General features: G+C 55.0%; 1 protein-coding gene across 7 annotated transcripts in view; it reads left to right on the forward strand.

Moving 5' to 3' along the window:
- Positions 1-25963, forward strand: part of JADE2 (jade family PHD finger 2) — a 48610-nt gene that overhangs the window by 12060 nt on the left and 10587 nt on the right. For all 7 annotated transcript variants that reach the window (XM_019740277.3, XM_019740278.3, XM_074313522.2 and 4 more), the window contains 7 exons: positions 349-437; positions 10526-10683; positions 15136-15296; positions 15987-16198; positions 17383-17550; positions 19252-19368; positions 20511-20975. In XM_019740277.3, the coding sequence (XP_019595836.1) occupies positions 349-437; positions 10526-10683; positions 15136-15296; positions 15987-16198; positions 17383-17550; positions 19252-19368; positions 20511-20975 (1370 nt within the window). The remainder of the gene's footprint in view (positions 1-348; positions 438-10525; positions 10684-15135; positions 15297-15986; positions 16199-17382; positions 17551-19251; positions 19369-20510; positions 20976-25963) is intronic.

The following is a 25963-nucleotide window of genomic DNA, read 5'->3' on the forward strand; positions in this document are numbered from 1 at the left end:
CTACCGCCGTCCTGCCTCTATCCACCCCCTGGGCATCACACGAAGGAGGAAGCAGAGGAACACAGGGGGCAAGGGACTTGGCATGGGTCACACCACAAGCTAATACTGAGTCCTAGTTACTGCCTTTTCTCCCCCAAGCCCCTTCTGGTTGATGAGTGGAGGCAGCCTCATGTCCCCACTCATCATTTGAGGGGCCCCGAGCAGGGACAGTCCACCAGGTGCTCACAGAGGTGTCCACCCCCTGAACATTCAAGCCAGAGCTTTCCTTGTAGGCTTCCTGTGCGTGGGTGTGGGTGGGGGTGTTCCCAGCCTTCCGGGATCCTCTAATGAGCTGCGTTCTTTCTGCAGGTCACACTACATCTGCCTCAAGATGCTCCAAACTGCCCAGCAGCACCAAGTCGGGCTGGCCCCGGCAGAACGAAAAGAAACCCTCAGAGGTGGGTAATGACAAGTGTCCTGGAGAAAGAGGAAGCAGAAGTGGGGAGGCCGCAGAAGCGGAGACCTGGGGAGAGTGAGGTCTGCAGATAGTCGGGGGAAGAGCACTCCTGGCAGAGGGCACAGGCATTGCCAAGGGAGGCCAGTGTGGCTGAGAGGAATGAGTGGGGGGTGGGGGTGGGGGTACCGGTTCGTAGCCTCTAGGTTGTTGTCGAGATGCTCCTATTGGTCTGAGCCAGAGGAGATGACTTTCTAGGATCATACGGAGGGTAATGGCTTAGTCTGATGTTTTAATGAAAGGTCCTGCTGGCTGCAGTGAGGAGAAGGGAATGCGGGGGACAAGGGCCGAAGCAGGAAGCAGTCTTTTCAGTTGCAGTTGACCAGGAGAGAAACAATGGTGGCTTCGAGCCCAGTGGTGGTAGTGGGGTAAGAAGCAGTAGCTTTCGGGACACTTTGGAGGCTGAGCCAAGGGTGACAGACAGGACTGCTGATGCAGGGGTGCAGGATGGGGTCCCGAGTCATCCAGTGAAGTCATCTGCTCCTTATTGTGCCTGGTTCATGTGCACCTGCATTGTAAGCCTTCCTTCCTTTGACTTGGGATGTGTCTTGTGTCCGGTAGAGGTGTTTGGCTTCTGGAGCTGTGGAGAACCGCAGCATCGGGGGTGGGTGGGTGGACGAATGAAAAAAATCACACCCTAGGGGCCTCATTGCTCCCTCTTGGGTCTTCAGTGCCTTTTGCGGGGCACAGTGAGGCTGCAGTGCATTGAGTGTGTAAGGGGGGGGTGTGTTGAATCTGGTCCTTAGTACACTGCTATGCAGCCTACTAAGTACTAGGCACTTGTCCTGATACTTTAGTTTTTTAATCCTTAAAAGTGGCCCAGAGTTCTCAGTCCTGTTATAATAAGGAAACTGAGGATCGCAAGGTTATATAGCCAAGACCTGAAGTTTTGGGGGCCAACAGTTCCCAGGGTGGGAAGGCCCCGAGTTCTGGAGCTGAGCCCTTGCCTTGGCTTGGGGTGGGGGTGGGTATCTGTGTTCTGAGCCTGGTGCCCTCCTCTCGTACCCTCACCACAGGGGCAGTCTTGGTGCTGCTGTCATTAGCCAGCTCCTGGGGGGTGGGGGTGTCTTCCACTGAACCTTGCATTTGAAAAAGGACTCCCATCTCCTGGATCTGGCTGTCCCTAAGACTCTCCCTTTGTGGGGGCTGGGGAGCCTTTCAGACCTGATGCCTCCCACCCCCATCCCCCAGCCTATTGTTCTCCCTTGGCCCTGTGGAGGAGGGGTGGAGATGGAAGGAGATATCTCCAGGAATGCAGTTAGGACTGGAACATCAGCTGGAGCAGAGGTGGGTCTGGCAGGATGTTCTTCATGGCTCGGAGTGCTCTCCTGGACTGGCCCTGCTCTGGGGGTGGCATGTGCCCAGGTGCACTGGAAAGTACAAGGCAGAGTGCCAGGGCCCTGGGAGCCCCTGGGACCGTCTCTCCTCTACCATCCCTCTCTTCTCTCCTGTCCTCCCTACCCCCATCTTGAGACCTGCAGGGCCTCACCAATAGTGATGGTTAAATTAGTAAAACAATAGCCATCTTGATGTGCCTTCCTGATCCTGGGAGGCAGCAATTGTCATGTCCATTTCGGAGAAGAGGAGCCTGCCCCCTGCTTTCTGTGGCTATTCAGGTTGGAAAAAGAGAAGTTCTGGGGAGCTCCAGGGGCTGGCTCCTTCCTCTGACCCCCCCTGCTTTGCTTCCTCCACGCACCGGTGGGAGGAGGGGCCACCTCTCTGGACAGAGATCCCAGGTAGAGCGCCATTCTACACCCAGGATAGGCTGGCGGCTGGGAGGAAACAGGTGTCAACAAGACCAACACAGAGGGGAAAGAGTGATTTGCATGGGGCTGAAAATTCCCCTGCCTCTTGGGTTTTCCAGCTCAGAGCCTTTGAGCCTTTCCCCTCCTAAAAATAGAGTCAAGCCATTGTGAGGGCGTTGGTGCTGGGCCCTGCGGGGAGGGGACTACCTCTGCATGGCTCTGGGTTCCAGCACAGCAGCCCCTGGGGGACTGTGAGGCCTCACTGGAGACACCTGCCCTCAAGTCCTGGGCTCCAGGAGTGCTGAGGAAATCTTCCCCGCCTTGAACTGTCGCCAAGGACAAGCTTTTCCTCCCACAACAGGCTGGAGAGCAGCCTGCTAGGTTTCCCTCGTCCCCTAAGTGAGGAGGCTGAGCCATAGCCACCATAAATTCCAAGCTACCGTGGGGCAGAGCGGAAACCGTCAATGAAAGCTTCCAAATTATTTGGCTCATGAGAAGGCAGAGATGAAAGCGGGGATTTGGGGACAGAGAACCTTTGCACTAAATCTCCCTGGGCTGTTCCTTTCTCTTTCTGTGAATGGGGTGGAGAGGAGGGCCTTTCTAGTCTGCTGGGCCACTTGAGGGCCTAGGGCTTTAGAGTCTCTGATGAGAGGGGATCTGGGGGCCCCATCTGCCCTGTCCCCTTGAGTAAACAAACCTGTGGGGAGGTTATCCGTCTGGTCACATGGTCTGCTCCCTGTCTGGCCCAGGTTCCCAGGCAGAATATTTGTAGATTGGTGTGCGTGGTGCAGGAAGAGCCCCCTAACTGGTGGCTGCATGGTTCACTTGTCTGCCTTATCTGTGAGCGTGCGCAGTGATGGGGTGGGGGGGTTGAGGACCAGGAGTACCTAGCGTAGCAGCAACACTAGCACCTAGTGAAGCCAACAGTTCTGGCAAGGGTTGGGGTTGGGTTTAGGTGACACCAGAGGGGCTGCCTCTGTGATGACCTACTAAGGCCCCCCCCCTTTCCAGTGCACCCAGAGGTTGCAAATCAAGGGACATCCTTTATACCAGAGTGAGGTGCCCCAGGGCCGGGAAAAGTGCTCCAACCAGGAGTCAGGACCCTGGACAGGGCCGAGGCCTTGAGGCCCAGCTTCTCTTCCCGCCCTTAACCAGTGGGTGGCCTTCCTCAGTCAGAGTGAAAGGGAAGTGGGGCCTCCATGCTGGGGGCTGAACTGGCAGCCCTGGGGGTCTGGGGAGTCGGTTAGGATTTTTGGTGGAAGTGCACGAAGGTTGGCCCCAGGATCCCTTCTGGCAGTGGAGGGAGAAGGTGGGGCTGTGCCAAGGACCCAAGCTGCTGCCGTCCTCTGCTCTGCCCGGCTGCAGTATCCCAACAAAGCTGCGATCTATTCCCTGTGGCATAAGTCCTGGAGGGGAAGGCATTGGCCTGGCCTCGGGAGGTGGTATTAGTGTATAAACGGTGCTGAAGCTTTGGGTTTCTGGCCTGGCCTGTCTCACCAAATGGCATAACCATTATTGGTGCTTCAGACTTTGTGGGTCATATCTTTGAATCTGATGGAGATCACAGACCCCCATCCTATCTCACCCCCAGGAATTCTGATGTAAATGGTCTGGAGTCGGGCCGCAGGTACCTGTACTATTTAAAAGTCCTCCCCCTGGAAGCCATGGTTAAGAACTACTGCCATAGACCTTTGCCCTTAATTTACTAAGATAGGAGTTCTGGCTTGGACTGTTCTGGAAGGTCCTGAGGTTGACAGGGTATAGGGGGTGGGGGTGGGGGAGGCTTTCTAGACTGATTCAGAGACCTAAGCAGAGGCAGAGAGTGTAGGTGGGGGCAGTTCCCCAGCTCACCCCCGCCCCCCACGGCTGCCAGGAGACTGACAGGTTTCTGCCAAACCCTCAGCCTGGCAGGTCAGTTCAGGAAGAGACCTGGAGGCTGCTATTCGTCCTCAGGCCCGGCAGAGAGGCAGGTGGGAGGGCAGGCTAAGCGGTGGGGGTTTCCCCCGGGCAGGCTGTCTTGAAGTAGAAAGCTAAGCTGTGTTTTTAGGAAGTCAGAGTCCCGAGAAGTCAGCCATTGGGCCGGGACATGGGTCTTCAGGACCCAAGAACTACTGACACAGATTACACTCAGCAAGCGCTCAAGGGCACCTCATAGGCCCTGCTGGTTGTAGGGGGACAGAGAATTCAGGCCCTGTCCCCAGGGAGCGTGCCTGCTGGCTGTCAGCAGGATGCAGGTGCTACACAGGAAAGTGTCCGTTATGAGAGATGCAGCCTGCTTTGTCACTGAGCTCTGGGACCTTGGGCGAGTGACTTTCTCTCCGAGCCCCAGAGTCGTCATCCGTAGAGCCCTCCCCTGCACCCTACCATGGAATTTCTGTTTTGTGGTTGTGGAGCCTGGGGGTGGGGGTGATCCCAGAGTGAGTGGAAGTGAAGCTGGCCTCCCTGGAACGGAAGCCTGGATGGCCCCAGAACAGGGTGGGCGGGAGTTGGGATCCAACTGTCAGCTCCTTTGTAGGCCCTGGTGACAAACTAGTTTATCCTTAGATAAGGAAATGGGGCCTTTTTGCAGGTACCCTGGGGGCCCTTCACAAATGTTCAGCCTCTCGCCCCTGGGGCCAGAGCCTGGGAGAAAGAGGTGATCCTTTTGGACAGCCTCTGCCACCAGTGGGGTGTCCCCAAGACCCAGTGTTGGTAAGAGTTCCTACATAAAGGTGACACCCCCGAGAAAAGGCAGCGAGTGAAGAAGAGTGAGGCTGTAGCTCATTGGCTTGATCCATTGCTTTTTAAAATGGGACTCTTTTATCCTGGGTGAAGGCAGGGGTGGCCAGAACAGCAGGGTCAGTAAGACGCCTTCCTGAAGGAGCAGAGGTGTTATCCAGACATTTGACACAACCTATTTGTATTAAAACAATGATGGCATATATTGTAGTAACATGCAAAGTGAGAGAGAAAACAGGAGAATCCATAAAAAGGACTTGTGCTTGCCCCTGTGGATTCCAGCCCTGTTTCTAGCTAGCAGCTCCTGTGCTACCCTGCAGCAGGCTGGCGGGGAGGGGAGAGCCCTTCCAGCCTTTCCGCTGGGCTCAGCGCCTGCTTGCTGAGCCTCCTGCTGCCTTCCTCTGGGTGGGGGGCAGAATCCACTTCTTGTATGGTCGGAAACATTGCTGCTCCCGCCAGCTGGAAAGGCCTCCTGGCCTCTGGGACTTGTCTTGCAAAAGAAATGTGTGTAATAAATTCTCTTTAAGAGCAGGAAGTGCTGTTATCCTTGTGAAAGAGAAAGAGATGTTGAGTGAGTGAGTGTGTGTGTGTATGTGTGTGTGTGTGCACGCGCGCATGTGTTTTAAGTATCTGACCAAATGTGGTAGCTTGAATGGGACTGGGCAGGGGGTGGCCTTCTCTAGTGTTTTATGTCTAATTTTAAGGATCTAACTTTGCTCTTGGTTCTAACCCAGGAAAGAGATTTTTTAAAAAGAACTATCTAGGTGTTTTGCAGGTAGTATTGCAGCTGCTAAAGGACAGTGCAGACTTTAAACAAGTGGTTTAACCTCTCTGGGTCTCAGTCTCCACATCAGTAGGATGGGGGTAAATATGAGTGAGGCGAGATTATATTTAGCATGGCACCTGGCATGTCACAACAGGGCAATTACTTTTCACTATTAGCTATTGTTTCTAATGAGATGAGGTGCTCAGGGGAAAAAAATATGATGCAAATGAAGTATCTGCTAGTAATTTCACTTGGCTCTTCCAGGACAGACCCTCAGACATCTTTTTGGGGGTTGGGGGGAGGGTGCTATTCCTAGCTTTGCATTGGGACTCCTCCTGTGGACAGAGATCGAGGAGAGGCAGTCCTGGCCAGAGCCGTTTTCACTGGCTTTGGGACAGTGACCAAGACCAGGTCCTGGTGTCCCCCTAGAAGAATCTTTTGGATCAGCCCCTCCTCCACTGCCTCCACTCTCCGTACGAGGCATGACAGGAAGTGTCAGAGTTCAGTCATACTTCAAACCAATCCTGAGTGAAATTCATTCACTCACTCGTTCCACAAGCATTTCTTGAGCACCTGCTGTGTGCCAGGCACTGTGCCACAAACAGGCATAATGATAAACAGGGTACACATGCAGTCTCTGCCTCTCTCAGCTTGATTATTAGAGGAGGTAGACAGACATTAAACAAATAATCACACAAATCATCATACTTTGTAATTGTGATAAGTGCTGGACCCTTAAGTAACAAAACTTCCTCTTGGTGCCTCTTGGTCTGAAACACACTATGATACAATAATTCACCCTTGAGAAAAGGAAGCAGAGCTCAAAGTCCCAGGATGAAATATTCAAATAACATCCACAAATCTTGTGGTCACACACAAGAACTCAGCGTAGCATGGCGAAAGTTGCCGGTTGTCACTGTCTTTATTTGCTTTTGGAGATCACGTCAGACTCCACTGATAACTTTCTGGCAGAGCTTGTTTTTTGGTTCTCCCTGGGGAAATAGGTGCAGAAAGCTAGATAGACTTTTCGATGGCTGTAGAGCGCAAGGCTATGAGCTGTCCCTACATCTAAGCAGTTCAGGGTGTTCAGCTCCCTCCTGTGCTGCGTTGGCACCTTGGCACTCAGATTGGTTATTAAATTAGAGTTTAGACCTTTAAACATTCTTCGTACTGTTTGAAGAAGCTACAATTAACATCTCCTAAGCAGCTCCGCAGAACTTGGTTGCTAGGCAGCAGACCTTTAACGACAATTTGTCAATTTCTGCTAAAAGAGAAGAAAAATAGTAAACATTCCCATTCTTAGAAAATTGTTTGTTTTCCAGCTTCCAACTTTCTTGCCACGGCAAGGCCTCCCGTGGATCAGTGTCCATTTTATTCTTTACTTAGTTTTCATAAATAATTCAAAGGCGTTTTGGGAGAATAATTGAGCCTTTTTTCAAGCCTAACCCCTGGCAACTCAAAACAAAAAGATGTTTACGTTATAAATGGGTTGCCATACTTGTGGACAGGTTTTATGTGAGTGTACAGAAGCTCCTCTGGAAGGTAGAGTACCCAGCTGCCCAGATGTAGCCTTGGGCAGCAACCCAGGAAGGTGGTGGCAGATCCATGGCAGACTCTTGGGTCCTTCAGCCTTTGTTAGCACCTGGCATGTGCCAGGCCCTGGGTGTGCTGCTGGGCTCCAGCCTGAGGCCTAGCCAGACCTCACTGAGCTCACCTTCTTGTGGGGAAACATGGAAGAAACCAGGAGACTCCCTTAATGAGGCTGTGGGAGTTCAGAAAAAGCCCAGTACCCAGCCTGTGATCAGGAACGGCTTCCCAGAGCAGACGTGGGTTGCACTGAAATCTTAAGGATGAAACAGGCCAGCCCCACTTGCACCAGGGAGAAGAGCATCCCAGCAGGGTCTTCCCATGTACCAAGGGAGAAAAGTACTCTGGATACCAGATCCCTGTGGACATAGGGCCTGAGAGGCTCGCCTGAAGGCAGCTGTCACTTGCAAAAACCTCCAGCTAATTTGCGTATTCCAGCCCTTGGGGAAGCCACCTGATTTGACTTCAGATTAACTCTAGGGCATTGGCAGTGAGCCCTGTGGCTGAAAGAGGCCGGGGGGCTGTGAGGGAGTGCCAGATGGTGCAGGAGTTGTCCTGGCCTGGGTTCCTTTGCCACTTCCAACGTGTGGGACCTTGTATAGGTTATTTAACTATTAGCCTGGCTCCCAGGTCTCTCATCTGTAAAATAGGGATGATGGTGGCACCTACCTCAGGGAGTTGGAGTAGGGACGAATAATACATGAACACTGGTACGGGGCACACAGCACTCCTCACATGTTGGCTGGCACCGTTCTGGTAGGGCTGCCCTTCCTGTGCTTCCATGGGTCCTCTGGTGTCCAGTCTGCCACCTGCTTCCAGAGTGACTCAGGACAAAACTTGGAACTCTCTTGGGACCAGGTTCCTCTCTCTCTCTCTCTCTCTCTCTCTCTCTCTCTGTCTCTCTCTCTCTCTCTCCTGAATCTCCCTGACCCAGTTCAGCCTGGGATCCCTTCTTGCTGAGTTCTCAGTGCCCAGGCTGTGCCTAGGTCAGGGCCACTTCCCTGCTGGTGTGCTTGGCACCCTAGTCTCCCCGACTCCAGCTTGGGCCGCACCCTGGTCCTTAGGCTTCGAGCCCTGCACACCAGAAGCTGTGTGTGGCTCCTTTCAGGTCCATGTGCTTGGGAGTTTCAGTTCTGGATCCACGAGGTGTCTCACCCTGTTAATGGGAGTTGGACAAGCACTGCTGAAAACCAGCTGGGGGCCTCAGACTCATCAGATAATTCCCCAGAGAGGCCCATTCATTCATTGATTCAGTTAGTCACTCATTCACTATTTACTGAGTACCTACTATGTGCCAGTCTCCATGCCAAGCACTGAGAATGTAGCAGAGAACAGGACAGGTGTGGCAGGGGAGATGATGGGAAACAAGCAACATGAGTACACCAGTTAATCTTCAGAAGTGAAAGTGCTGGGAAGTGAAGCAGGAGGGTGGGATGGGAAATAGCTCTGCTGGGCGGTCGGCGCTCTCTGAAGCAGGGCGATCAAGGAAGGAATCTCGGAGGAGGTGGCACTTAAACTGTAGCCCAGGATGAGAGAGCAGCAAAACGTTTCGGATTTTCTGGGACCGGGCGATGGGCTGTTCCAGGTAGGTGTTCACTGCGGCATCAGAGCAGCATGGCTTTGGCTGTGAGAGCCCTTGGCTTTCTTGAGTCAGGAGAATGCTGAGGCAGTTATGAGTTCACCAGAGGTTCAGTTTATCTGCTGGGTCTTGTACTGGGGCCCAGAGGGAAGTAACCCAGCCCCAGCCCCAGCCCTGCCGGGCTTGGCCCAGGCTGCAGCTAGGAAAGGTCCCCACAAAAGCACCAAGTGCCTCAGTTTGTGTTCTTGTGTCAGTGGTACAGCTTCCTCATAAGATATGCAAATTATCAGGGCTATAAAATCTTCGCCACATTCCATCTTCTGTTTAATTAGCATTTAATCGTGATCTCATTTAATTTTTTTTCACACTGGCACCCTAATTAAATGTTAGGGTGTTAGTTTTAACCATTAAATTATATTGGCAAATAGAGTCTTCAAAAAACCTGACCTTTTTCAAGCCAGAGCCCTCTCTAGCAAGATGCAGACGTTAATTAGGGTTCTGCAAGATGCCGCCTTGAACCCCCTTTGGTGCACCCATTTCCGTTGTTTCCTTGCTGTTATGGCCCTAGGTTCAAATGAGACACACACACAGCCGGTGAATTGGGCCCCCACCAGGCAGAGGTTACCGAGAATGGGTTTGTCAGGAGCCTCTGGAAGGCCAGCACGTGCTGACTTTTCCTGGGAGGGGTGGGTTCCAAGTTTGGTCTGAGGCCTGGAGCACTCCTTAAAGTGGTTTCTCTTGTCTCAGTGAGGCTAACTCTTCTTTAACTTGTGGTGATCACTGGGAAAGTTGGTACCTGAGCAAGTCATAGTCTGGAGCTGCCCGCTAGTCCCGCAGCAGCCCTTGCTGGGAGGCCACAGTGAGGTCAGGCAACCAGGGCAGGAGAGGCGCTGCTGGTGCCGCTGGGGCTGGGTTTGGAGATTGTTCTGGGGTGCAGAGGAAGCAGGAGGGTGTTGCTTGGCTCTGAGGAAACTTGAATGGGCTTGACAGAGGAATTCATCCCCTCCTCCTACCCACAGAGGATGGAACTGTGGAGCCCCTCCTCCACCCCACCCCACCCCGGCAGCCCGGGATATGGTGTCCTCGTTCTAGAGGGACTTAGGAGACCTTGACCAATGGGAAGCCTTTCTCTAGGCTGCCCCAAACCCCGGCCTCCCCTCAGCTGTTTGTACAAGTCCCTGGCGTTTCCTTTACCTGGGGTTGGTGCCCTGTACTCTTCATACTGCAACTATATAAACATAATTTTAAACCTTCAACAGAAATTCCTTGAACAGTCACTTAATGGCAGTGTTCTATTCACAGAGACCTTTCTGCCATCTGATTTTTCCACTTTTTTTTTTTGCCTTTCCCAGCCTCTCCTCTTCCCTCTGAGGTCCACTCACATCCATCACTGTAACTCTGTCCTTTAACAGGTCAGAACACATCAGCACATTTACTGAACATCTGCTGTGTGCAAAGCACTGTGCTGGGTTCAGAGAAGATGCGTTATTGTACTTGGTGCATTTGTCTTGTCTTCTGACTTTCACTGAGTGGGCTTTTTGCCCACTTGAGTTGCATCTGCCTTTTCCTCCCCTGGCCTGGGAACACACCAGCCGGACGCAGTCTGAAGCCACTCTCTGCACCTTTGCTCCCTCCAGGTTTTCCGGACAGACTTGATCACAGCCATGAAGATCCCAGACTCGTACCAGCTCAGCCCGGATGACTATTATATCCTGGCGGACCCGTGGCGGCAGGAATGGGAGAAAGGTGTGCAGGTGCCTGCCGGGGCAGAGGCCATTCCAGAGCCCGTGGTGAGGTGAGCCGGTCAGCCCGGGCATGGGGACCACAGGCAGGGGATGAAGGGGAGGCTAGGACCCAACAAGGGACCTGTCGGTCTTGGGATTCCTGTCTAGCCCATCTCTGTTCTGTCTTAGATTCTTTTGGCCCATAAACCATTGAAACGTTCCAGAAATACTTGTAGTTTACTTTTGAAGCTAAGGGCTTAGGCTTAGGCTCAGCTCTGGAGCCAGACAGCCTGGGTTTACATGGCCTCTCACATTCAGTGTGATCTTGGGTCAGAAGTACAATCTCTCTAGGCCTCAATTTCCATGTCTCTGAAATGGGAATGATGACAGTAACACCTACATCTTGTGGCAGTTAAGAAGACGTAGGAAAATTATGCAGGAAAGGCACTTGGCACAGAAGTACTTGGTACAAACTGGCCATGAATTAGCTTGATGTCCATCCAAACTGGGTCCCACAAGCACATCTTACCAGGCTTTTAACTAGGCCTTACGACAGGGAGTCAAAGCTATGCTCTTGACTTCTCAAACCTTTACAAGGAGTTCTTAGTGGGAGGGAATTGTGTGCACACAGCAGATGCTCGAGAAGCAGTTGCTATGACCAGCCTCTGAGGAGTGCACCTGCCAGCACTGGGTCAGGGCTGAGCCTTCTCTGAGCTTGTGAGTCAGAGAGACCCCTGACGCTGTTGTCAGGAGGTGGCCTTGTGGCCATGGGCCTTGCCTCCAGCAGCGGAGTTCATCCAAGTGCTTCTTTTTGCGCCCTGGGAAACCCTCCAAGTCATGTCTCAGGGCAGAGGGGCCTGCTGCTCTGGCCTGCCCCGCCCACCAGCCCATCCAGGGCGGGGCAGTTTGTGATTGGCAGCCCAATTCTGGCCTTGGCAGCACCGTGGCTCTTGCTTAGGCCCATTTGACCAGGCCTGGGGCAAAGATCACAGCTGTCACCTCCTCTGACATGGGCACTGTTGCTTCCTGGCAGCCACACCTATGACTGGCTCACAGATACCCAGTGTCTGCTTGGTGCCAGGCCTGTGCTGGGCATGGGATTACAGAGGCGAAGCAGGCTAATCCCTGCTTGGTGAGGATTGGGTCCTGGGCAGACCCACCCCCCGGTGGCTCCTGAGGGCCGAGTGCTTACCAGCCCTTGTCTGGGGCATTTTGAGAATTAGGGAGCTCCAGGCCTCTCTGGAAGGGAGTACATGTGAGATCTGGAGAAAGAATTTATTCTCCACATCCCCTGCCCAGGGCCAGGAACGTGGGTCAAGCTCCCAGCCAGATCACACCTTCGCCTCTGCAGATTGAAGCCTGTAACTGCCCTCTTTGAGCCTGTTTCTCTGTCATCAGGCAGAATAATACCTGCCTGATGGTGTGGTGGTGAGGACTGAATGAGCAAACACAGGCCAAGGGCCCAGGGTGATGAGGGGGAAGGGCCACCAGCTGGGCAGAGAGGCGAGTCCCGTTTCGGCTTGGCCCAGCAGGCTGTCCCGGCTCCTGGATGTCAATGTCAGGTGCTTCCGGAAACATCCGCTGGCCTGGGTAATTAATTGCAGATGCTTCCATACCAGTAGCTTGGCTTCAGTCTGCCTGCCCGGTGCTTCATCTGTTGACATCAAGAGGAGAGCACGTGTTCAGACAGCTCTGGCTCTCCTAGGTGCGTCCCCCGCAGACGCACGGCTGCTGTAAGCCGACAGGAGCCAGGCACTGCTGGCCTGTCCCTGGTCTTTATCCGGTTATCCAGAAGATAGCTGGAAGCAGGAGGGGTGCTCTCTTAGAGAGCTCTCCATGCCCCTTCATCCCCTGTCTCCCTCCCACCCGATACCTCCATCTTCCTCGGTGCCTCCCACTGCACAGCTTGCACCTGGAAGCCAGCGTGGTAGCCACTATGGTCAGAGTTGTTATAGGAACTCTCTTCCTGAGAACTTACTGTGCTGAGCCTGTTATGTTCATCTTCTCATTTAATTATCATATTAGCCCGATAAAGTACATGCTACTGTCCCCATTTCATAGATGAGGAAGTCGGGAAATTCTGGGGAATCCCCTGCATGACCGTCAGGGCCTGGTGGGCTGGGCCAGGAAATCACAGGCCACGGAACAAGCCCTGGGTTGCCCCAGTGAGGCCCAGAGAGAAGCTTATATCCTGATCACCCTTCATGCTGGCTCTGACAGCCCTCCCCCAGCTGCTACCCCTGCCCACTTTGTCCCTCCCTCCTTGCCGGGTTCTCCCTGGCCCTTGAGCAGGTCTGCCCACCTCATGGTCTGAAAGTGATGTGGGTAATGAGAATCTGTCTTGCCCCCAGATTGTGAATGGAGCAAGGCCCTACCCTGTTCCCTTCGTGTGGCCAAAGACTCGGCCCACAGCCATACCACCCTCTGCTGTCTATCTGGCCTTGTAGAGACCCCTCCCCTCCCCCAGATCCAAGCCCAGCCCTCGGACACCTCCCAGCTGACCTCAGTCCTGCTGGCTGCAGCCTTGGCGTAGGGTCAGGACAGTCCGTTCCTGGTGGGAGAATTTCCTCCATAGTCAGAGCCAGAAGAGGCCACATGGATGAAGGTGAAAGGCCCAGGAAGCACAGGAAATGCCTTAATGGGGTGAGCCCCTGAACCCCAGCTTCTCGGAGAAAGGAATGTGATCTTGGCCCCAAGAGCTCTGGCCATGTGGCAGCTGACTGAGGACACAGACGTGGGTAGTTATGCCAGTAGGTAGTGCGCATTCAGAACCCTGACGAAGCATATGCTTGAGCCACAAACAAAGCAGGGGCACAACAAAATCAGTCTGTGTTTTTAAAAGAATGTATTCATTCAATGAAGAGCCTCATGAAGAAAGGCAGAATTTCGTAGGACTAAGAGTATTCGTCTTGCTTTTATTTGGAATGACTATTGGGGGTGGAGGGAGTCATGCCATTATCATTACCTGAGGCTTTCCTTAATCTGGGCCTCTGTGTGGGGAAGGTGACCCTAAGCCCTTTCCCTTTCTCCTTGCCCCTCTCAACCGCCTCTGGGCCTCCCTCCTGGCCATTGCTCCTCCTCTCTCCTTCATCCTTCCTGTCCCTCTTGCCAATATCTGGGGAATTTCCTGGAGCTCGGGAGCCCTCCTCATAGCTCGCCCCCGTCTGTGCCATCCAGGGCCCTGCCCTCCCCTCCCTAGTCTGCGCTGAGTCACAGCCCCTGGCAGCCCTGCCTCCCACCCCAGGAGGCCTCTCGGGCAAGTGAGGGGCCTCTCAGCCCCAGCGGGGCTGGCCAGATGGAGGCCAGGCTCTGCAGCAATAACCATGGCAACCGGTGAGTCGGGAAGAGCTGGCATCAGAAACTGAGGGGCAGCACACCGCTGAGCCAAGAGGGGAAACTGTGCTCTCTTGGGGCAAAAGCCCTCCTATTCCATTTCAGAAGGAGCAAAGTGGTAACCCAGGGGTCTTAACACACATACTCACACATGTCTAGTGCTTACTGTGTGTCAGGCACTGTTCTAAGGACATGACAGGTACTCATCCATTTCATCCTCACACCAACTGTGGAAGGTAAATACTACTCTTATTAGCCCATGTTTTGGATGAAGTCATTGGGGCACAGAGAAGTTAGGTGGCTTGCCCCCAGAATCACGCAATAAGTGGTGGAGTGGGGCTTTGAGTCCACGCTGTGCAGCCAGGACCCTTCCAGGCTGCCTCAGAGAAAGCCGTGGCCCAAGGCAGGGCTGACCTGGTGTGTGGTCCTGGGACTCTAGTAGGTGCATATTAGTATCCTGGGGAGGAGGTTTCTGTCTTGGCGGGGTGGGCACTACAGACAGAGACTCATGGCTCAGGTAACGTTCTTTCTGGGGGAAGGATGCTGTGTGGGCCACGATGTGTCCGCTGTGGCAGTAGACCTTTTACATGGAAAGGACCACCCTGGGCTGCAGCAATGTAGCCAGGGAGGACTCCCCCTCACCCCAAAGGAGACCTGGCCTCAGTTCCCCTCAGGCTGTGGGTGAGGGAGGGGGCCAGGGCTTGTGAGGGCATGGGGACAGCCCCTGGCCTCTCCCCAGCCTCCGGGGCTGTGCTGAAGGACCTAGAGCCCCCCTGCTCCGTCCCATTTGTTCCAGAGTGGCTGGCACCGACATTGCCCTCGGAATGCGTCTTACAGTCCTGAGTAGGGCACGTCCAGCTCATGAAGCCAAGGTGCCCTGATAGAGGCAGTAGGAGTGTGCTCTGGGCAGGACGGGGTTTGTGGAGTGTGCAGGGGCTGTGGGGCAGCCCCCACTCTGCCCCACACCCTCCGCCTCCTGTCCTGTGTACTCATAGGCATCTGAGACTGCAGGGCAGGCAAGTGGGAGGAGCAGGTAGAAGAAGGGAAGGGAGGAGGTGGGCCCTGCATCGTAGTCTTAATACCTCCCTTGCCCACCAGCACCTCAGCCAACTCACTGGAGGCCCTCAGACCCAGCGAGGGGAGCAGGCCAAGGGTCCCTCCCCTCATGACACCCCCTCTTGATTTCCTAGGATCCTCCCACCGCTGGAAGGCCCCCTCTCCCAGGTGTCCCCTAGCAGCTCCGAACGTGGCGAGGGCTCCCAGCCTGATTGGCCAGGGGGCAGCCGCTATGACCTGGACGAGATTGACGCCTACTGGCTGGAGCTCATCAACTCGGAGCTCAAGGAGATGGGTAGGTGACCTGCCAGGCTGAGAATGGGGTTGGGGGCAGGCCAGGCAGGGTTTTCTCCTGAACCCCAGCATCCTCACCCTCAGGAGGGAAGTAGCCGTGACTGGGCTTTGGCACCGAATGGATCTGGGGAGACAGTCTCTGTAGCATTACTGATTGGAGAAGTTATTCAGTGTCTCTGTGCCTCCGTTTCTATAGCTGTCAGGTGAGGGTGATAATAGCATGTTTATTGAGAGAGTTCTTGGGAATATTGTTATAACATAAGTGTGACTTCCGTGAAGAGTGAGGGAGCACACAGGTGATTCTAGGCTGACCGATGGGGTCAGGTCAGTTGGTTGGAGCCCACTAACATGTCTCAAGTAGGGCCAGCTCCATCACATTCAGCCACCTTCAGAGGTCGCCCCGTACCCAGCACAAGCAGTGGATTCCCCAGGGAGCCAGCTGCAACCCAGAGATAATTCCATGTTATCTGCATATACATGTGTGTGCGGTCACAGGCAGGCTGTCTAAAGTCAGAGCGCCATGACAGGCCCCAGGCCTTTGAGATCGGATGGTCCAGCCTATTCTGTTTCAGACAGTGGTGCTGAAAATGGCAGTCGACAGGTTTTCCCAGGTCGTAGTGGGTGAGTGGAAACCCCCCTATATATCTGCCCAGAAAAGCCAGGGTCCTCACATCGTCCCTTGTCCTCACAGAGAGGCCAGAGCTGGATGAGCTGACGCTAGAGCGTGTGCTGGAGGAGCTGGAGACGCTGTGCCACCAGAATATGGTGCGGGCCATCGAGACGCAGGAGGGGCTGGGCATCGAGTATGATGAGGATGTCGTCTGTGACGTGTGCCGCTCCCCCGAGGGTGAAGATGGCAATGAGATGGTCTTCTGTGACAAATGCAATGTCTGCGTACACCAGGTGGGCAGCCCCCCATCACCCTTACCCACACTGTCCTCACACGCCTCCCGTGCTGGCCCCTGCCTGGGGCTGGTCCTCCTGGCTGTAGTATTCAGCAGCAGTATGGACATGGGCCCCTAAGAAGGAAGGCAAGGGGGAAGGAAGGGACTGGCACGAGTGCCCTGTGGTGCCAGGGACACCCAGGGGTCCTTGGCTCAGCCCATCAGCCAGACTTGAGTAAACACCCATTGGATGGTCCTTCTGTCCTCTCCTGTTGGCCTCTTCACACTCTCCCCAGTGAACACCCTGCCCTCTGCCCTCCTCTCCTGCTCGTCACTGTCCTGAACTTACAAAGAGGCAGCACAGTGTCGTAATTGAGAGCAGAGACTGCAGCCAGGCTGCCTGATTTCAGATGGTGGCTCTGCATTTTATAAGCTCTGTGGCTTTGGAGAGTTTCTTAACCTCTCTGGACCTCTAGTTCCTCAACTATAAGTGAAAGTAAGTTGTTGTGAGGATTAAGTTCCTATGAGTTATTTGCTTAGAACAGTATCGTAAGGGCCATAAGTATCTGTTACTGTTATTGGTGTTAGAAACTGTATCCATCCAGCCTGACCAGTCCCCTTCTTGATCTTGGGCCCAAGGCTGTAGGTCTTGAGCATCTCTGGGCCTTATTTGCAGAAGACCTGACTGGAACACAGTGGACCCACACTGGCCCTGACTTTGAGCCCCCTCTCCCCCTCCTGCCACCCACTGCTACTAAAATAGCTCCTGGGGAACTCAGAGGGGCTTCGCCTGGCTGGTGGGTGGGTAGGCAGTAGGCATAATCCCTAGGCATGACCAGGAAGAGCCCGCTTCACAGATCCCTGTGAAAAACAATGAAAGCTCTGCTCCTTGTGCTCAGGCCACGTATACACCAAAATGTGTGCTCTGAGGCCGTTCCTGGACACTTCTGAAGTCCATCACTGATGAGGAACCACTGGCTAAAGTGACTGTCTTCCCAGCAGAGGGCAGACCTGAGCCCCTTCACAAAGGACTGAAATGGTGACAACACAGGCAGAGAGGAGCCCTTGCACAGTAACCCTCAGCAGGTCTCCTTGCCGAGCCTGGTAGCTCCGGGCTGGGGCTGGGACGGTTTGCCACTGACTGCTGACCAAATGCAGATTGGCCAGTGCCTCTGACTCGTGACCACCCTGCTCTCTCCCCAGGCATGCTACGGGATCCTCAAGGTACCCACAGGCAGCTGGCTGTGCCGGACGTGTGCCCTGGGTGTCCAGCCAAAGTGCCTGCTCTGCCCCAAGCGAGGAGGAGCCTTGAAACCCACCAGAAGTGGGACCAAGTGGGTGCACGTCAGCTGCGCTCTATGGATTCCTGAGGTGGGCAAACATGGGGGTGGGCGGCCCTGGGGAACAGCCATGGGGAGGTGGGTCTGCATGGAACTCAGAACTCAGGTAGCAGAGCGCTGGGAAAAGCAGGTGATGGGCCCACATAAAATGGAGGAGGTATCTCGGGTGTTGAGCCTGGGAAGAACTAGGAGAGCAACCCCCCAGGGAACTTTGCTTATGCGCTTGGGCAGAACTCAGGGATGGTTTCCATGGGAAAATGGGATTAGGGGCTACTGGGGGCAGGGGCTCCAGTGGTAGGTCAGAGCTAGACAGAAATCAGGCAGCTGACTACAGGGAAAGCAGGTTGTGAGGCCATCCCCATCTAGGCAATGGTCCCAACTGAAGTCAAGCTGCCTGTTTAAAACAAAAATAAACCAGGGGCAGCCGATTAGCTCCGTTGGTTAGAATGAGGTGTTCTTAACAACAAGGTTGCTTGGTTCGATCCCCACATGGGCTTCTGTGAGCTGCACCCTCCACAACTAGATTGAAACAACTACTTGGAGCTGATGGGTCCTGGGAAAACACACTTAAAAAAAAAAAAGCCAGCTGACCTGAAAGCAAATCAGGCAGTGAGCCCGATTAAAAGGTAGAGAGTGGGCCTGCGCTATGGCTGTGGCTGGATGCAGGAGTGAGGTTTGGTCTGGGGCTAGGTGCAAGGACGGATGGTGGGTAACAGGCTGCGCCCACAGTGAGTTAGCAGAGGCCCTGGGCTGCCAGAAGGCATCCAATTTTATTTGAAATGGGGAATACTGAAACATGTCAGTTTCAGCCCCAGCCCTGCTGTGTGCCATGACCCAGAATGAGGGCCCACTCTAAGGCTGCCTGTGCACAGAAGCAAGCCAGGTGGCCCTATCAGCAGGTGGCCCTCGCCTTCTTGGGCTCTCAGTCTGAAGGTCCTTGCTGGGACCCACATTGCAGGCTTCTGTGACGATAGTTCTATCAGCAATGGTTGCTTGCTCCCAGATCAGCATCTTGAAGGCTGGGACTCCCTGTGAGTGTACCCTAGGCTGGGCACAGAAGGGGCGGAGAGAATCAACATGGACCCCATCACGGGGGCCCTTTGGTTCAGGATCTCTGCACAGGGGCCCTTCTTCCATCCTCAGGCTTGGGCAGTGGGGAGGGGTGGGCTGTACCCAGGAAATCTGGGCATGGTTGTAGGCCTGTCCCCATAGGAGACTAAAGGAAGACACATCCCCATTGGCCGGGAAAGCCCTGAGGCCTGCAAGATGAGATGCTGTCTTGGGGACTTTCCTTGCTGCCCAGAAAAACAAATAAAAAATACAAGTTACGATAAGAACTCTGAAGACGCTGTTAAAGGCGTGAGGTACAGGACAGAGGAACCTTGCATGTACTCATCTGTATGTGTGCATACGCACACACACATGCGCACGCACGCACACATGCACAAGCGTCTGTCTCGAGAGCCACAGTCATAGTCATAGGCACACACACAGTCAGTTACATGCACTGAAGTGCACTCCTGTCACACACACAGTGTAAGACTTGTGACAGGTGAGCACACACTAAGGCACCCAGTGGACAGTTGAGACTGTCAGGAAGCACTTGCAATTCAGGGGCTCTCTTACTGCCCCGCTGGCCCCCTGCCTGGCTTGAGCAGACAGCCCCCATTCGGGGCCCCTTGGGGCAGGCTGAGGACGAGAATCCTGACGGAGCTCCCTCTGCCCTGCCCAGGTCAGCATCGGCTGCCCCGAGAAGATGGAGCCCATCACCAAGATCTCGCACATCCCAGCCAGCCGCTGGGCTCTGTCCTGCAGCCTTTGCAAGGAGTGCACGGGCACCTGCATCCAGGTACACGGCCACTTCAGCCTGCTGCTGCCCCACAGCCCCTGCAGGAGCCAGCTGCCGCCACTCCCCACCCCCGTGGTGCTACAGACAGAGCCACTGATGGGCGCAGGGGACCTGTGTCTGGGACCAGAGTCAAAACCCCACCTGGGGGGAGTTCCTTGGGCACAGGGGTCCAGGCCTGGGAACCCAGGCTCCCCCTTGCGCCCCCCCCCCCCCCACTCCGGAGTGCTGAAGACTCAGACTTGCCCCAAATACGTTGATCTCGCCGCCAGCATCAGACATGACATGTGGGAGGGGTTTCGTCCAGCTCAGCTAACAGGCTCTCCTGGCACAGGGCAGGGCCACACTAGTCTGACAGCAGCGTTTCCCAAATTCTAGTGTGATCAATGTTACCCAGAGGGCTTGTTAAAACATAGATGGCTGGGCCTACTCGCAGAGGTTCTGATTCAGTAGGTCTGGAGTAGGTCTGACAACTTGCATTTTAGCACGTTCCTGGGTGACACGGATGCTGCTGGCCTATAGGCTGGGGTGGGGACATCCTTTCTCCTCTCTCCGGAAACAGTTGTCACAGCAGACACTAGGTGTGCCTCCACCCACTTGTAAGACTTTCAGAATGGCGTATGAGTACAGCAGAAGTGGTCACTAGTAGTTGGATGGGTTGTTGCTGAAACCGTGATCAGCCAGCTGCCCACAGCCACCATCTGAGACGGGGAGGAAGGGGCAGGCCTGAGTTGACCCTGGCTGCCTGGGGTCAGCCTCTCCTCCGAGAGGACAAAGGAGGGGCACGACTCCCCATCTTAGATAATGTTGCAGTACAGGAGGCAGTGACCCATTGCCAACCTTTCTTTTGATGCCTCTGATTCCAAAATCTTTTTGCCCAAAGGACATGCAGCTTGCCCCCCGAAGGGTTTTTCAGTTTTCTGATTATTGACTTCCCCAGGCTGTAAGGTGCTGAACCCCATTTCTTTTGCAGCTCCCCTTTCCCACCTGCCATAGCTCCCTCCATACCCCACGGGATGTTGGGAGCCCTTGCCATTTTATTTAGGGTCATTCCGTATTCTTGGAACCCTGAGAGATGCCCACAACCTTCTTCCCTCCCGCCAGGGATCCCTTCATGCCTGACGCTGCCCTTCCTGTCCCTCCAGTGTTCCATGCCTTCCTGCGTCACGGCATTCCATGTCACATGCGCCTTTGACCATGGCCTGGAAATGCGGACGATATTAGCAGACAATGATGAGGTCAAGTTCAAGTCGTTCTGCCAGGAGCACAGTGATGGGGGCCCAAGGAGTGAGCCCGCCTCCGAGCCTGTAGAGCCCAGCCCAACTGGTGAGGACCTGGAGAAGGTGACCCTGCGCAAGCAGCGGCTGCAGCAGCTGGAGGAAGACTTCTACGAGCTGGTGGAGCCGGCCGAGGTGGCCGAGCGCCTGGACCTGGCTGAGGCACTGGTCGACTTCATCTACCAATACTGGAAGCTGAAGAGGAAAGCCAATGCTAACCAGCCACTGCTGACCCCCAAGACCGATGAGGTGGACAACCTGGCCCAGCAGGAACAGGACGTCCTGTACCGCCGCCTGAAGCTCTTCACACACCTGCGGCAGGACTTGGAGCGGGTGAGTGCCCCTGCTGCCTGCTGGCCGTCCCGGGAGGCCGTCCCACCCCACTCTCACTGCCGTGGCTCACTAGGGCTAATTGGAAGCTCTGGCCCAGTGGCGGAGGGGCTCCAGGTCCCAGACAGTGTCGGGGTAACTTAACTTTGCAGAGCAAGGAAGGCTCCAGCTCTTGCGTCTGAGTCCCTCCTGTCTCAGCCCTTCCAAAGGCCGGCTGAAGCGTGGGGGCCCTGCCAGGGTCATGAGCTGGGAGACACCAGAGCTGGGGCAAGGACCCAGGTTTTATCTCCTCATGGCCTCCGGCCCCATTTGTGGCCCCTGTGGGCCCTGCCTGGTCCCAACACGCGAGCTTCTGCTTAGAGTTGGCAGCAGGGAGGGACCACGGTGCTTGTGCGAGTTGAATCAGCCCACAGGTATGTGCTGGGCCAGGGCAGGGAATACAGGTGTGATGGCTCCCAGGGGGGCTGGACGGAGGGAAGGGTGTGAGTGGAGGGGTGAGGGTGGGCCGGAGACCAGCAGCCGCCTATGTGGGGTAGAAGGAAGGGGGCGAGTTGGGTAGACCAAAGTGGTCTGGAAGCTGCAGAAGCATTTTAAACAGGGGCTGTCCTGCTGTGGCTGCAACTTCCAAACACTCACCCCAGAGGAGGAATCACAGGGCGCAGGTGGAGTAGAGGGTTGGCTGAAATCCCCCAGCTGCGTGTGGGGAGACGTGATCTTGGCTTGGTCTAGTGTGGTGGCTTTGGGGGACCGAGTGAGATGAGGAAGGAATGCAGACTCCGTGGGTTGGGGCTGGGTTGTGGAGGTTGGGGGGCAGTGAGAGTTGCTGTCTGAGAGCATGGAGGCCCCCAAAGCCTCAATTCCTCCTACTCCCCTGAGAAAGGTGAGGGAGTCCTGCCTTCTATGCGGTGTGCCCTTGAACTTGGCTTTTCTGGCACCCCTCCCCTGCCACCTCCAGCTGATAAAGTACCACCCCCAGGTTAGGGGCAACCCAAGAGGAAGCAGTCCTTGGTCCAGTCCTCTGAACCTCATGTGCTGTCCTGGCCTCTCCTCTGTGGGACATTCAGTTCTAGGGTTCAGAACACGTGGGATCTGATCACAGCGTCCTCCATGGGTACAGACACATTTCCACAGGCCATGTGAGGAATCAGCCCTGGGGCGGGGACTTTGTATGACCTGAGACAGCAGCTTTTGGCAAGTCTATAAAACAAGTAGAGCAACTCTGCAGGTGTATTGTGGGGGGATGGGGGGGGACATGAGTTGGAGGCTCTGAAAGGACCTGGCTTCCTCACCTTCCTTCACCCCACTCATCTGCCCTGCCGCCTGATCAAGAGGAAATTACCCTATTGGCCTGGGAGGGAACTTATTGCCTGGCAGTCAGCCTGACACCAGGTCAGAAGTGAGAGGCTGGGGGAGGAGGGCACCAGATGTCCCTGGCTCCAGCCAGGGCAGAGGGCAGGTCCACCTACATTGCAGCCACCACTACCCAGGCAGCCCAGCCTTCTGTCTCCTGTGGCAGGACAAGCAGGTAGGAATCCTTCTGGGACCAAAGGTGCTGCCACACTTGTTCTTGGCCATCCCTGAGTCTCCACCCCCGAATCGCCAGTGCAAACACCTGCTTTTACTCTTGCTGTTTCCATCAGGTCTGACCGTCCTTGATCTGGGCTGGTTGGCCAGTGTGCCTGACGCTGGCTAGGCTACATGGGGAGCACAGGGGTGGACTCACTGATTTCATCATTACCCTAAAAAAGGAGGCGAGAAGTAGATACTGCCAGCCCCAGTGAGCAGATGAGAAAAATGGGACTCAGAGAGAAGTGACAGGAAGCCTTAGAGGTCTGTGTGTGTTCTAGGGTTTGACTTGAATTTGGGCCTGAATGAGGGGAGGGGTTTGTGAGCAAGAGGATTGTTGGCTTATTCTCTATTCTGTACATTCCTGGATAAAAGCATCCTTGTATCAGTCCCTGAACCTCTCCCCCACCCCTTGTTAGCTGGTACAGGTGAGCCCAGGGGTCAGGGTTGTCAAGGGCTAGGATGCCAGCGAGCTACTGAGGCCAGCTCGGGGGTTCCCACGCAGTCAGCTGCCACACAGACCCCTCTGGTCAGGGGACAGAGCCCTCCAAAGCCAGGCGTGAGCCCACCCACTCTTCCTCCAGGAAGAGGAGGCAGGGCTGGCTTTAAGCCAGTGCAGCTTCTCAGGGCTCAGGAGGGCCCTGTCATAGTAAAGTGCTGCTTCTCCAACAGCCACCGAGCTGGGCTGGTGGCACCAGCTGGGAGGAAGGTAAGGGAGTAGAAGAGTCAACCACCTGGGTCTACCCGCTCCAGGTCCAGCCTCGGGGCCTTTCACAGCCATGCTTGGTGACTGCAGTGAGTGAACAAAGCCGAGAACCTTGCCCCAGGGGTGGCTTTCTGAAAAGACCCTTGACTGTTGGTGGCCTGGCCAGTAGGTCCAATCTCTGACCATGGCCCAGTGCTTACGACTGGGCACCAGACCAGCTTGCACTGGACTCATCTGGGAGGCAGGGTACAAGTTGAGATGGAAGCCTTGGGTGGCCTGGATTTGCATCCAGTTCCAGCACTTCCCAGCTCCGCGCCTTCTGAATTTCAGTTTCCACTTCTCTGAGTTTCAGTTTCCTGTCAGTAAAATTGGAATAAGGATGGAGCTGACCTTGGTCACAGTGAAGGACAGAGCCGACTCTAAGCAGAAGCTCGACTCTAAGCAGAACTCTCTGTTGTTAGTGGTGGTTATTGTTGTTGCCCTGCCTCATAGACAGTGGGGTCCGTGAAGGACCGAAAGGCAGGCCCGGTGCCGGGGCCAGGGAGGTCACGGGGCATCCTCCCTGATTTATGTGCCCTGAAGTCCAGGCTGGGGTTTTGCTGAGAGAAGCAGGAGCCAGGGCCATGCTGCTGCCATGAGCATGAAACCTCATTTTCTGCTCTGCCAGAAGGTGTGCCTTCCTAACCTTTCAGCTGTAGGCCTCGGCCCTGGCAGGCAGCTCTGGAAGGCATGGCCGCTGCAGCCTCCCAGTTGTTCACAGCTGACAAAAAAATTGCAGCACCGACCATCAGCCCGACAAGCTCGGCCGGCGTCCCCTAGCAACGGGAAGGCAGTTCAGGCTGTGCAGGTCTTCACAGCCCATGGCCCTGCCTCTGCTCACCAGGAGTTTATTCGAGAGCCTGACCTGGCCTGAGTGGGGCCAAGAGGGCAGGGGCAGCTCTCAGACACCCTCCCCCCAGGACAGTCATGTAGGAACTCCCCCAGGCCTCGTTTCCGATAGCTCTCCCAAGAGAGGAACATCCTGCCACCACCCCACCCCCCTGCCCCTACTTCCGTGTCCATTCGTCACACCCCATTCGTTGCATCCTCAGTGCCTGGATGGCGGTCTGCTTGGCCTCCCACCAAAGCCTACCTCGTCCTGGGCAGCCTCTGCCGCCAGGCCCCTCAACCTCCATCTCTCCCATCTGCTGGACTTTCTAACCCATTAGTGCCCCCGTCCCACCCATTAGTGCCCCCGTCCCACTCAAACCCTGTCACCACCCCCAATCACTCCCTGGTCCCCAGATCCCCACATTCCCCTCCTTAACCACAGCCTCCAGTTCTCCCTGCGCAGTTGCCTCCCAGGTCCTCTACCCTTCACTATCCCTTGTTTTCTTTGTGCCCACCCACCTGGCGTTAGCTTACTGCCTGTGCCTTATGCAGAGGCCACACCTCGGGCAGAGTCTCACCCAATAGGAGCCACTCTCTGCCACCAGGAGCAAGCCCGTAGCAGTGAGCAGGTGGGTCTCCGAAGGTGCATGCCCCCTCCCCCCCCCCGAGTGTTGGCAGGACCCAAGCCAGCAACATTCTGGGCTCCCAACCCACCACCTGTCTCCACTCCTGCTTCCCATCTCTTAGCACACCTCCTGTTCCTCAGACCAGAACCCTCCAACTTTGCGCCAGGGGAGCCCTTTGTGTGCATTCTCTGCCTTTCCTCCCATCTCCTCCCCTCCCGCTCAGGGGTCCGTTTCCAGTCCACACTCCACAGCACACGAGTTTCTCTTTTATTCCTCCCCTCTCCGTCTCCAGGATCCCACCAGCATTTGAATCTATTTCACCTTCTCCCATCTTCAAAAAGAAGTCCTCCCTCCCTACCTCCCTCTAGGCATGGATTTCTCCCCAGCTCTCCTTTCTCATCATCCTTCACTGTTCTTATTTTCTTGGCCAAGCTCCTGCCACAACCCTAATCCAGAATCTTCCACGAGGACCAGTAGCCCCCAAGGCCAGGCTGTGCCCAGTGGTTCTGTCTCTATCCTTGGCCCCTAGCCCTCTCAGCAGTAGTTGCCACGGTCAAATGTGCCATTGGTTTTGAAAAACTTTGATGCCCTTAATACCCCAGTTGTCCCTCCCCCTCTGAGTTCTCCTTGGACCAGTGTCATCCGCCATACTTGGCCTGGCCTCTCGGTGCCACATCTACTCCACAGCTTTGCTCTCCAGCTCCAGCCCACACCTCCCTCCTGAGCTCCAGCATCTCATGCCCAGCGCACCCACCGGTCCAGCCTGCTCGTCCGACCACTTCCCCCTCTCCATGAATGCCCTCAACCCTGGTCCATTCTAGCTCACGCTCACTGGCTGGACGCTCCCCTGCCCCTCCCTTTTCCTCAGCCTACATTCAGGTTTTCTCTGCAAAACGTGCTGATATCAAAACAACTTCATCAGAATATAAAACCTGCTTTTATGACCAATCCCTGCCCTAAGTTGGGGCACTTTCCTACTTGATTCATTTTTCTACTCTGATAATTCTTTTTCAAGAGGACGTTTTACCTTTGTAATCAGAAAAAAACAATAATGACAATGCAAGGAGCCTGAGAGTCTGCGTGAGCTTCTAAGATACCCTGTTTCCCCGAAAATAAGACCCAGCCAGACCAATGCGTCTTTTGGAGCAAACATTAATATAAGACCCGGTCTTATTTTACTATAATATAATGTGGTATGATAAATATAAGACCGGGTCTTACAT

Source organism: Rhinolophus sinicus, chromosome 5 (assembly GCF_057876585.1).
Source record: "Rhinolophus sinicus isolate RSI-liver-muscle chromosome 5, RSI-T2T, whole genome shotgun sequence".
Taxonomy (NCBI): Eukaryota; Metazoa; Chordata; class Mammalia; order Chiroptera; family Rhinolophidae; genus Rhinolophus; species Rhinolophus sinicus.